This window comes from Phyllobates terribilis, unplaced genomic scaffold, assembly GCF_046119375.1.
Source record: "Phyllobates terribilis strain yellow unplaced genomic scaffold, ASM4611937v1 Scaffold_5__5_contigs__length_657084704, whole genome shotgun sequence".
NCBI lineage: Eukaryota > Metazoa > Chordata > Amphibia > Anura > Dendrobatidae > Phyllobates > Phyllobates terribilis.
In genome coordinates this window covers 197,879,188-197,891,956 of record NW_027362765.1, presented here as the reverse complement: position 1 = coordinate 197,891,956, position 12,769 = coordinate 197,879,188, and the positions used below count along the sequence as shown (strand labels likewise).

Here is a 12,769-nt window from a genome sequence, read left to right as displayed (position 1 = left end):
AAACAAATAACAATAATCTTGGAATATCAAATAAAGTATTTCACTATATAACGTTAATGTTCCCTTAACACAGGTGGTGCGCCCATTCGTGTTAGTCACCACATAAGTTCTTTCTGTAGTTCTGGCTCTATTGGGGATCACCGGGTTTTCCCGCCAGGTCACAAGTCTCTCTCTGACGTAGTCTATCAAAGCCTGTTGAGACTCCCACGCACCAACCGACCCCCTCCCAACCTGGTACTGTAGATGATAGCTGGAAGTGACGGCCCTGCTCACGCGCGCTGTCCCTCTGCAATCGCAGGTGTGCCTCTCCTGTCGCAGTCTCCTTGTGGATCTTCTCAGCTTGACTGTTGGCGGAAGTCTCTTGGGCTTGGGGCGGCATGGACCAGGCCTTGGCTCTTGAAAGGCGACGTTTGGTCTCTGAGGCTTAACTGGCATAGGGTGCGGATCCTGGTCCTGACCAGCACAGGATGAACTTGGAGTCCTCATGAGCGGAATCAGGGCCTTGCCAGGTGGTGACCGGCACCTTAGTGGCGTAGACTTCTCGCTGAGGCCTGTCACTCTGACCTCGGCTTCTGCTCCACCCTCTTCTCTTGTGCCAAATCTGCCTGCGGTTTGGCAAGCAGAGTTTTTAAAGCAAGGAAGTCTCTCATCCAGGTTACCTGATCAGGTCCAGCACGTGAAGTCGCTCCCCCTGATAATCTCCCAGTACAAATTGGTTCGGCTTGATTTCACCTGGCCAGTAGATTGAAATCTTCCTCCACTAATGTGACATACCGCAAGGGCTTTCTGGGGACACCTCTGCTTCCCCTTACATACACATAAGGCTATATTCACACTTGTGTTGTGGTTTTTGTTCACCATGTTTCACTGGATCCATTGTAGGACAGATACCACCATAGACTTTCTATGTTGTATAAGGCTTTCTTCAAAGGGCAAAAATGCTGCATTTATATATTTAGCGACTTTATCTTGAGTCCAAAAAGATGACTTGATTAAGGACTGTAATGGAGCTCTTGATGCAGAAAGAGTGGGCAGACTGCAATTCCCATCTTGCATTGAACACTGGTGTTCTTCCCATGGCTGCAGAATAGCTAGCCTCCATGCTCTTGTGTATTTCATATTATTTCGATCCTACTGCCAAGTAGCTCACATAAGTTTACAATTACTGCCATTACCATCCCATAACTTCTAGTGCTGGAACTGAGCATGCTTAACCAGCAAAGTGAAATGCAACTACAAATCGTAAACCTAGAAAGTGAGCTATAGGCATAACATTTTGGGCCAAAAATGCAAGTTTTGTGTCCTGGAATACCCCTTTAAGTGAAACATAAACTTTATGTTTTAGTAACCATTGTAATAGCAGATTCCTGTTGACTAAATGGGATACTTGGGTCAAACCTACCTTTTTTTCATTGCCGCAAACCACAAACACCAAGAGACAGGAGTCTGATGTATTCAAGGGTTCTGGGCTGCTCCTTCCCCAATCTTCTTCCAACATTCTCCTTACTGGGCTGGTTATACATGTCTATGAAACATAGTCCGTGCTCAAATCGGTATAGCAAGGCCCGATAGCCTCATATGCAGTTAGATGAGGCTGTTAGATGCGGTCAGAACACCCAGAGACTGGGTTGTCTATTCTGATTTCAGTACGGATCTAGTTTCACAGATCTGGCCTTACTTTGCATACAGAAAAATCTGTCAATCAGCTTAAGGGGCAGCCATAGCTACAATGAGGCAACAAATAAGTTTAGCCAAACTACAGTATATATATTAATATTGTACATACCAGACACTTAATCAGAATGTGTCATCAGAATATGACCTAGCATTTAAACGCAATGTATTTTTTTATTTTTGCTAGGTGTTTTTTTCATTTTCAAATTCCGATCTATATTTTTTTAAATCTGAAATCTTAATAATTTTCACACTAGCCACAAGGCCATATATTGGACTTATATTTCCTATTCTGTAAAGATGACTTACCCTCTGCCTTATTATTATCACAGACTGCATTACAATCACAGGTAGCACCTTCATACACAATATAGATCCACCATTTTCCTCCCCCTTCCTTCACAATGTCCTTTGCCCAGATTGCAGAATGCCTAGTTTATACTTCTCTACAAATGAATAGGGTCTAAGAATGTTCATGTTAAGAAAAGGAAGTATGAGTCTATTACACTCAACATTTTACAATTGCATCACCAAGAATGATAAGTCGTGAAAGTATGGAAATCACAGGAACGATAGACATTGCTAATGTTATGCAAATAATTAAAAAATGTAAGCAAAATTTTCAAAACATATCGATTTATTGAGTATGAGTGTCATGCACAGAAATACACGCTCTTGCATGCTTTGGTATGTTATCAATGAGGTTATTAATGGTTGTCTAAGGAATGTTCTGCCACGCTGAATGCACATGGACATGAAAATCATCAAGATCCGCTGCTGGCAGCTTCTTTTGCAATTGCTGACCAATGATGTCATATGTGCTCGATGGGAGATGAGATCAGAGATGGTACAGGCCATGATAGTACGCTTAGGCCACTCAGTATGCTCACAGAAGCACAAGCTACTTGCAACCTAGTGTGTTGAAAAACGGCTCCTGGGACTCTTTCGAGAAATGGTTGAAACAGTGATTCCACTATTGATCCATACTGTACTGCAAATGAAATTTAACATCACAGACCCAATATAAGGCAATCAATCAGTGTCTTCACAAACCATCAGAAGATTTTTGCACATCATTGGGCATATACTATTGAATCTGTAGCCTATGCTTTCTATTTAATTCGTACTCTACTTTGTGTGCGCATTCAGCTGAGTAATCCTGCCTGCTGAGCTGTCCACCTCTTGGGGGATAATTAAGTGATCGGTGGGAATCTCAGGACTCAGGCTCCCACCGATCTGCTTTGTAATTATAAGGGCACTCAAATATGAAAATATCTTATAAAGGTTTAGTTATGCTTTATGGGAACTTGACAGCTGGATGAACACCTATAAACTAATTATATGGTTGCATGTGTCTTTTAAGGCTGATTTCAAGCAACCCCATTGTATGGGGAAAGTTTAAAGGCGTTCACCTTTTCAAACTTCTGCCGCATATTCAAAGGACATTGAGTAGTCGAAAAGGCATGCACTACAGGCAGACCACCATTCCTATCCGGTCTCTTGATAATATGCCCAATGAGGGGTGACCATGATCACTGATCAGGCCTCACTCTCTTGCTAAAACTCACCTTTCAAACTTCTTTATTTTTCTTTTCATCTCCCTCTCCTTGTGAACGCTGTTGCAAAGAAGAAGAAAGAAATTTGAAATGGTGAGTATCAATATATTCTGTAAACTTTCCCCACACAATGGGGTTGCCTGTAATTCAACAGCATGGTGACTCAGTGGTTAGCACTACAGTCTTGCAGCGCTGGGGTTTTGGGTTAAAATCCCACCAAGCACAACATCTGCAAGGAGTTTGTATGTTCTCCCCGTGTTTGCGTGGGTTTCTTCCGGGTTCTCCGGTTTCCTCCCACACTCCAAAGACATACGGACAGGGAATCTAGATTGTGAGCCCCAATGGGGACAGTGCCGATAATGTCTGTAAAGCGCTGTGGAATTAATGGCGCTATATAAGTGAGTAAAATAAATAAAAATTAGCCATACTAGATAGATGCAGCCTATAATTAGTTTATAGATGTTCAGCCAGCTCTTAATTTCCCTTTAATGGCTTCTCAATGAGGAATTTTGATGCACATTAGTGTTAATTGGTTATCATGCCAATATATAGAAGAAGCTCACACATTCACATATTGTCTCCATAATCACTATTCATCAGGTGTTGAATTCACCAAAGGCTTTCTTGCTTCTGTACCTATTCATTCCGATGTTTGTCATGTATTGATCAGTCCAAAGCCGCAGAAAACATTTATTTACGATGAACAAATAAGCTGATAATAGCGAACGCAAACACACAGAAACAACAAAGCAGCTCAGCTGCAATAAATATAGTACTGTCCTCTCCAGCACCAGTCAGCGGGCATTGGCCTGCAACGTCTTGCTGAACAGGTACCGATTCACTGAAGTCCATTGACTCATGAAATTTGTTCCTCTCCCAAACAATGAAATGAGTTCGGAGGTCTCTTTATACATTCCACCGATGCTCTTGCTCCAGATCTGTCATTGAGTCCATCTCTTCTGTCATATACATGTAGGAACTGACCGCCTCCCTGAGACCCAAGCTCACCGGGCAGTCTTCTTCATTTAAGTTGGTATTGTCACTAAATAGGGCAGAGCTGTGGAATAAAAGAAAAAGACATGAGAGATCAAATACAAATTGGTAGATTACTGCAACTCCACGCTCCATACACAATCTCCATATACAATCTCCAATAAGCTTATAACCTGCCTCCCGACAATTTCTCTACTTATGATGTTGTAGCACCCTGAGGATTCGGCTGCTACAGGAGTATTGCACCTCAACCCAGAGGTGTGATATTCCACTCCCGGGTAAGGAAGGAGTGTGGAACTGAGCTCAGATAGACTGCATGCACTACATACATCCCATTCCAGAGGAGCAGGCCGACGGCACTCCCACTTAGAAATGTGCAGGTGCGACCGAGCCTGTTCCTGGCTGGAGTGGGAGGGGGGAGGAACATCCCATGTAGTGTAGGGGCAGATAGGGGGAGCAGTCTGGGTAGTGATAGGAGCTCATTGGGTGCTGGTCACCTGAGCTCACACATAGAGGGTGTATATAAGGTGGGCACCATCAAGGATCAGGGTCAGACGCAGAGGACAAGTCAGATGCAGAGAGTCAGAAGGAGAGAACAAGTCTTCTGCAGAGGAAGTCAGCCTGCAGCAAGGGAGCAGAGCAGACCTGAGCCTGAAGAGTGAGAGAGTGGAGTACAGAAAGACCCAGAGGGGGACAAAGAAGGGACCCAAGAACCCAAATCAGATCACCGGGTGAGGAGTCAGCAGAAGGGTACCGGAACCCAAGCTGGTGGGGGTAAAGACATTCCCCAGCCAGAGACCGGAGACCGTGGGCAGTGTCTGTCACGGTCACCCACTACATTCACCCTGAAGGCACACCACACGGAGGGTCAGGGAACCTGAGGCCAAAGGTTGCCCAACAGAAGGCCCGAGGGAGCTGGATTTAGGTGAATCACTGGTGGGGACGGCTGAAGAGAGGACAGAGAGAGAGAGCTCAGGGCCACGCTCCGGACTTGTTTGGGGGTTGGCCGGATCCAGGACCTGGTGGTCGCAGCACGGCTCGGGTGGTCACTTGGAGCTAGAGTGACCCGTATAACAACTGCAGTAAGTAAAGACCCTTAACTGCACAACCCGAGTCTGTCATCATTACCGGCTGCACCGCACCACCACAACCCCCATCCTCTGCGCCTGTCCCCTCTGAGGCTATACCCTTCCCGTTGGGGGTTATCCCACCAAGCTGCGCACCCACCATCAGCCTCAGCGGACCCAGCAGCAGCGGCGGCCACAGTGACCGCATCACAACGGGTGGCGTAGTCGACAAAACGAACTTTAATAACATCAGTAAAGACTGCCACATAACACTGAGCTTGACGCCCTGGGCACGGGACCGGGTCACAGCCGCTCGGAGACTACAACCCCCCATCTGATCCGGTGCCGGGTATTCCCCTCAAAACGGAATATGTCCCAGGGGGCGCGTCAACTTTGGCGTAGTCGGCAGGATTACGTGCCCGCAACACCCGGGTACTGCGTGCCTGAAGAAAAGTGCAAGTTTACCTCAGAAAGAAGTCTCCCGCCGGTTCCGGAGGGTCCACGCCATCGGACTCCATCACCAGTCGTTTCCCGCCGATTGTCCGCCATTTCCAGCTTGTTCCCGCCATCTGCCGAGTTTCCCGCCACTGGGAAGCGATTCCCGCCAAAACCGCAGATTTCCCGCCTTGGAAGAGCAGCGGACGCCATTATGGGCGTGCCAAAGGAGAGCAAGAGGCCACCTCCCATCGTGGGCCAGGACAGAAAATGGCGCCAAAAGTGGAAACCGCCCCCACCAACAGAGACTGTGATGCTGGAGGTGTCTGTCAGCGTGAAAGAACTCCCCCTGGAGCTGACAGTCACCGAGTTGCCCCGGGACCGCCCTCGAAGTGGGAGGAGACGAAAGAAAGGAGAGAAGATGGGTGTCGCCTGGAGCAGTGTAGAACGAGCGCACCCGGAGGCAAGAGGTCTAATGAGGAGTAGCGGAGAAGCTCACCCGGAGTCGAGGAGAGAAAGAGTGGACCCGGGAATGGAGCGGCAGCAGAGCAGCACCGGCCCGCTGGCCAGGAGCCTGCTGGAGGAAGAAGGAGGAGAGCAGAGCAGCACCGGCCCGCTGGCCAGGAGCCTGCCGGAAGCAGAGCAGAGCAGCACCGACCCGATGGTCAGGAGCCTGCTGGAGTCAACAACCCCGCTAGGCTTAGCGGAGATCCTGGCGCAGCTTCCCCGAGATCGGGAGTGCGCGCGGAGTGCCCTGGAGGGCCTCGCGGGAAGGATGGCCCGAGTGCAGAGGGAGATCCTGGCGGAGTGGGGCCGGGAGATGGCCCAGCAAGATGGAATCCGCCCACGGAACCCGCTCCCTTGGAAGAAGACACCGACTACCTCTGCGGATGACGCGGGAGGACCCAAGGCCGGAGACGGCGCAGAAGAGGGAGCGAGACGTATGGCAGCAGGTAAGGGGGATGCCTATACCCCATACCGGAAGACCACCCACCTGCCCCAGCTCCCCGTCGCAGAGCCCGAAAGTCCCCCGGCCGTACCCGAGACCGCCATGACACCGCCACCGACTAGGCCCCGACCGGAAGCCGCCGTCGCGACCCCGATGACGTCACGCATCGTGACCCGGAGCGTGGCGCCGGAAGAGGAGCCTCCGGCCTGGTCACAGGGCCTAGCATTTCCGGGCGCCGCATCCAAAGCAGAGCCATCTACCTCCGCGGAGCCTCCGGCCTGGTCGCAAGGCCAGGTAACCCAGGGCGCCGCCGTCCTAACGGTGCCCTTCACCTTCCAGGTGCCCCAGGCCTGGCCGCAAGGCCTGGGCAACCCGGGCGCCACCACCACCGCGCCCGCGCCCGTAATACCTAGGGTGCCACATCTGGGAGAGGACCCCTTCAGCCAGCTAACGTGGCCGGACGGTCGGCCTTTCATCTGGCCCGAAGGATTCTTGGAGCTGGAGCGGCAGAAGCAACTAGGTCCCCTGTGTGAGCCCCTAATCCCGGCTCCGAAGCCCGTGACTCGGGTCTCGCCTCCACTCGAGGAAGCCCAGTTCGTGTGGGACCCCACGGGAGAAGATTTGATGGGGTTCACCGGAGAGACTCGGGCAGCTGCAGCAGCGCGCACAGAGTGTTGCCGTCAACAGCTGGCAGAGTTCAAGAGAGAGCGGGAGGAGAGGCAGGCCAAAGAGCAATGGGCCCAGACCCGCAGCGCGGAGCAAAAGAGTCGGACCAGAAGGGACCCCCGTGCAGCAGATCGTCCCCGTACCATCGGGACGGTAATAAAGTTTAATGCGCAGCATGGGTGGGGCTTCATAAGGGACCGGAACACCATGGGTGACGTCTTCGTTACACGACGGGACGTCGAGTCCCACCTGCCAGAGGGTCACAAAGGCCGTGACCTCTACGTCGGTGACGAGGTAACGTTCACCCGGCACAAGTGTGCCAAGGGACCTTACGCCCTCCACGTGCATCGCTTGACGGAGGAGGAGTTGCGGTGCGAGGAGGAGGAGCAAGAGGACCCGGACGGGTCTGAAGAAACCACCAGCCGTAAGATAAGAGCAGGAGGCAGACGCCGTTGAGTGCGGCAGAGCAGGAGACTGTATATAGTTGCCTGTCGGGGCACAGTGAATCGGAACTGAAACTGAAACTGGAACTGTTGTTGCTGCTAAAATAGTCCCCGTTGGGACCAGCGAACTGTTACCTGTAACCCTTTCCATACCAGGCTGAGGACTGTGAGCAGCCATCCCTTTCCCTTTACCTGGCCGGGGACTGAGAACGGCCAAAATTTCCCTGTACATAGTTGCGCTTGCTAAAGCGCCCCCTACCGGTTTTATTTGGGAAACTGTTTTACAAAAGACTGTCGCACTCTACCTGGTCACGAGTTGCACGGTGACCAGAGGAACAGAAGAGAGAAAGAGACGACGAGAATGTTGTTTACCTGAAAAAGTTTATATATATATTTATATAGTATTTCGTATAATATTTAATATGTTTTACATGTTTATAAAAATGTTGTATGTTTTGGTGTTTTTTGTCTTTGCAGCCCGAGGACGTGCTGTGATTTACCAGGGGGGAATGTAGCACCCTGAGGATTCGGCTGCTACAGGAGTATTGCACCTCAACCCAGAGGTGTGATATTCCACTCCCGGGTAAGGAAGGAGTGTGGAACTGAGCTCAGATAGACTGCATGCACTACATACATCCCATTCCAGAGGAGCAGGCCGACGGCACTCCCACTTAGAAATGTGCAGGTGCGACCGAGCCTGTTCCTGGCTGGAGTGGGAGGGGGGAGGAACATCCCATGTAGTGTAGGGGCAGATAGGGGGAGCAGTCTGGGTAGTGATAGGAGCTCATTGGGTGCTGGTCACCTGAGCTCACACATAGAGGGTGTATATAAGGTGGGCACCATCAAGGATCAGGGTCAGACGCAGAGGACAAGTCAGATGCAGAGAGTCAGAAGGAGAGAACAAGTCTTCTGCAGAGGAAGTCAGCCTGCAGCAAGGGAGCAGAGCAGACCTGAGCCTGAAGAGTGAGAGAGTGGAGTACAGAAAGACCCAGAGGGGGACAAAGAAGGGACCCAAGAACCCAAATCAGATCACCGGGTGAGGAGTCAGCAGAAGGGTACCGGAACCCAAGCTGGTGGGGGTAAAGACATTCCCCAGCCAGAGACCGGAGACCGTGGGCAGTGTCTGTCACGGTCACCCACTACATTCACCCTGAAGGCACACCACACGGAGGGTCAGGGAACCTGAGGCCAAAGGTTGCCCAACAGAAGGCCCGAGGGAGCTGGATTTAGGTGAATCACTGGTGGGGACGGCTGAAGAGAGGACAGAGAGAGAGAGCTCAGGGCCACGCTCCGGACTTGTTTGGGGGTTGGCCGGATCCAGGACCTGGTGGTCGCAGCACGGCTCGGGTGGTCACTTGGAGCTAGAGTGACCCGTATAACAACTGCAGTAAGTAAAGACCCTTAACTGCACAACCCGAGTCTGTCATCATTACCGGCTGCACCGCACCACCACAACCCCCATCCTCTGCGCCTGTCCCCTCTGAGGCTATACCCTTCCCGTTGGGGGTTATCCCACCAAGCTGCGCACCCACCATCAGCCTCAGCGGACCCAGCAGCAGCGGCGGCCACAGTGACCGCATCACAACGGGTGGCGTAGTCGACAAAACGAACTTTAATAACATCAGTAAAGACTGCCACATAACACTGAGCTTGACGCCCTGGGCACGGGACCGGGTCACAGCCGCTCGGAGACTACAACCCCCCATCTGATCCGGTGCCGGGTATTCCCCTCAAAACGGAATATGTCCCAGGGGGCGCGTCAATGTCACCACCTCGGAAACGGCAAACTATTTGCTTACTCACCCACTGCCTGTATTTGTCTCAGGATCCTTAGATTGTTAGCTCCTAAATCTAAGGCTATCTGTCCTGCATTTAAAGGGACTGTCATCACAAAATGACTGTTCACATCAAGCACGGTACTTGGTGCTCCCATGGTGTGGCTAAGCACCTTAGTGTACTTTCCCACCTACTTGTCTACTTGTTTTCCATCTATCCATGCCCATATCTGGCTACTGTAAATCCAGAGCTGTCAATCAGGGAAAAGAAGGGTAAAGATAGATGCAAAAGAAGTTGGTGGGAAGGTGTACTAAATTTCTCAGCCATGCCAAGGCACACAGAGATTGTGGAGGGTTTGAAGTCATTTTTTAGTACCCCTCTCCTCCACCAAATTTTACATTGGGTTTGGAGAGATGCTCCTACACGCCAGGTGTGATAGTTGCAGAGGCAACCTTCCGATGCCAGAAGGTTTCTAAAGACTGCCTCCTCCATTGTTCCATCTGAATGCAGCAGGATTCTTAGGACAGGTTATCAATATCAAATTGGTGGGGCACCGATTAGCTGATAGAAGGTCCCACGGCAGAGGTAAGTGCACAGTGTACGGAGCTGGAACAACATAGCTCCATACACTGCATGGTGGCTGTTCTCAGTTACTGCAGCTCAGTTCCTATGGCGCTAAATAAATATGTGTGGATTGCAAGCCACAGTGCCCCCTTCTGACAAATGATGGCAGGTATAAATGTCTTCTTCTACAGTGCTTGCAGCAGCCAAAGTCAGACAAATTATTGGTATGCATTGTTTCATTGAACAGAATAGTTTAGCATGCTGCACAATTCTTGTCAAATATGTCGAAATCTGTAAAGGAGTCTTCTAGTCGAGCCTTTCATGCTAATGTGAACAGAACCTGGCTCACACTTTTGACACTTTCACAAAAGCAGAAAATGCTGGAGAGGAGGATGTGGTTATTTGGGATTTATTTTATCTGTAGTTTACCTATCTAGATCTCGCCAGTTCAGTGTCGGTTTCCTGACCATGGTGGCTTCTGTCGTCAGAGCAGGAGGGACAAAACGTTGTACTACACAGGGCTCCTTTAAGATGCAGCAAATTCCATCTGCCATTTCTTAAAGCGAAAAACAAAAACCAAACTAAGTTTATAGATAAATAAGAAAGAATGAAACAGTTGACAATGCATTTATTCGGCATACATCGCTGCAGGAAAGAATCTTAAACAAGTAATTGGTCTCCATATTTTATGTCTTTATATAAACAGTAACTCTGCAATGCATTATATTATACATATAGAACTGGTTATTAAGCAAGTTGAGGATAGGTATATATATATATTTTTTTTTTTTCTTAATCAGAATTAGTTCCACTTCTTGTCTTATACTGTAAATCAGCCCTATTCACTTGATTAGTCTGAATTGGTGAGTTGCATTACCAGCCACAGCCTGTAGATAAGAGTGGCACTGTTCATGGAAGAAAGCAATTATATTTTTCTAACATGCGACATCGTTATATATTTACTTTATAAAACATGGCCTTACCGGAGTAATACTCCACCATTTCCTGAAGTGTGGAAAAGGTCAGACGGGGTGAAATATAAAACCAGCCATTTTCTAGCTGGTTAATACGATAATGCTTGACAGAATCCAGTGACGCTTGATTCGATTTCCGCACTGATAAACTGTAACACCCTGTAATAAAGAAACAAGGTATATTTTTTTGTAAATGGGTGTCGTATAATCAGTGCAAAACCAAACTGCGTCGTTGTGGTTATATTAGATGTAAGAAATAAGAATGGATAAATGGTATATAATTTTTCTTTTAGCTTTTAGTGTAATTATTAAAAAAAAATTATGCTAATTTTATAATTCTTGCTATATATTCCAAAACACATCCCACAGTAGACTCTCATACCAACACCATACAACCCTATCACTATTCCGTACCTCATATTACTTCATTATTACCACTATCTCAGTATATATCTCATTGTACCACTCATATATAGCCACAGGAGTTAGAGTTATGTTTGCTGCTGTTTAGTAATATCCATGAAATTACTCTTAGAGGACCCAGATACATAAATGACAGTGGCTGAACACACAATGCATTGCACCTGGGTATGAGCGCCAGGCTATATGGTTTCCTGTTACTAATGTCTTCAGTGCATCATTTCCACAGCTCACACCACATACTATTTGACAGGTGTGAGGACTTCCTGATGGCAGACAACAGCGCTCTTTGAAAAGTACGGCCCTTTAAACAGACGTACGTCTAATATCTAGCCTATAGACAATTTATGCCTTCTCTCAACAGTAACTGCAATTCTTCCCAATATCCTATTTCTCATAAATCACACTTAACAGGGGTGCAATAAACTGAGATATGGGTAGTTGCTTGGCTTGGCTTTCATGCTGGTCTTTGACTACTTCCAGCTCTGTGATCATTATTGAGTGGATCCCTTCTTGGGCCCCTGTAAGAGTAATGTGGTGGAAAGGGTGGAGTATGGGTGTTGTCTGCAGGTACATCTGTGTTTCCAGGTTAAGAGTGGAGTTAGTATTTAAGGAACCATCTTCCTCATTGTAAAATTAGGTTCTCGGGATGGAAATATTTCAAACTATGCCCAGCCACAGTGAGTATCGTGCCAGACTCCCATTGATTAGAATAGGACCTGTGCAGAATGCTCACTGCATGTCAGACTTCTCATCTCTCAACTTTAATTAGGTCGGAGAGTAAGTATGGACAACCCTTCAATCTTAGAGACTGGTTCAAACCAAACTCAACCATAGCCACCTCAACCTTTACTAAGAAAATAAATTAAAAATATCCTGTATATACCGCTCCTATGTATATGCATCTCCATAGGTACAGAGACTACAAACAAACCTTGCACAGTCTTATACTGCAGTTATTACTACATACTATCTTGTCCACTACTTTATAGTCGACTGAATGAATTTGTTTAGATGCTGAAGTCTTTTATTGAAAAAAACTTGAAACTTCAGCACCCCCAATGAAGTCTGTAGCCAGATATGAGTTTACATAGTAACATAGTCTTCCTTCAACCTTAAAAACTAAGTCCATCTAGTTCAACCCATAGCCTAACATGTTGATCCAGAGGAAGGCAAAAAACCCCATGTGGCAAACACTAAGTTCCACATTGGGGAAAAAAATCCCTTCCCGACTCCATATGACAATCAGACT

The 12,769-nt window shown here is 48.2% G+C and overlaps 1 protein-coding gene across 2 annotated transcripts in view; it reads right to left on the bottom strand.

Annotated features, from left to right (window-relative positions):
- Positions 1-2,348: 2,348 nt before the first annotated feature.
- SLA2 (Src like adaptor 2) overlaps positions 2,349-12,769 on the bottom strand; it is a 33,642-nt gene continuing 23,221 nt past the window's right edge. For both annotated transcript variants that reach the window (XM_073683666.1, XM_073683667.1), the window contains exons 6-8: positions 11,107-11,256; positions 10,553-10,679; positions 2,349-4,287 (exon numbers count right to left, since the gene is read on the bottom strand). In XM_073683666.1, coding sequence (XP_073539767.1) covers positions 4,137-4,287; positions 10,553-10,679; positions 11,107-11,256 — 428 coding nt within the window. In that variant the 3' untranslated portion in view covers positions 2,349-4,136. The remainder of the gene's footprint in view (positions 4,288-10,552; positions 10,680-11,106; positions 11,257-12,769) is intronic.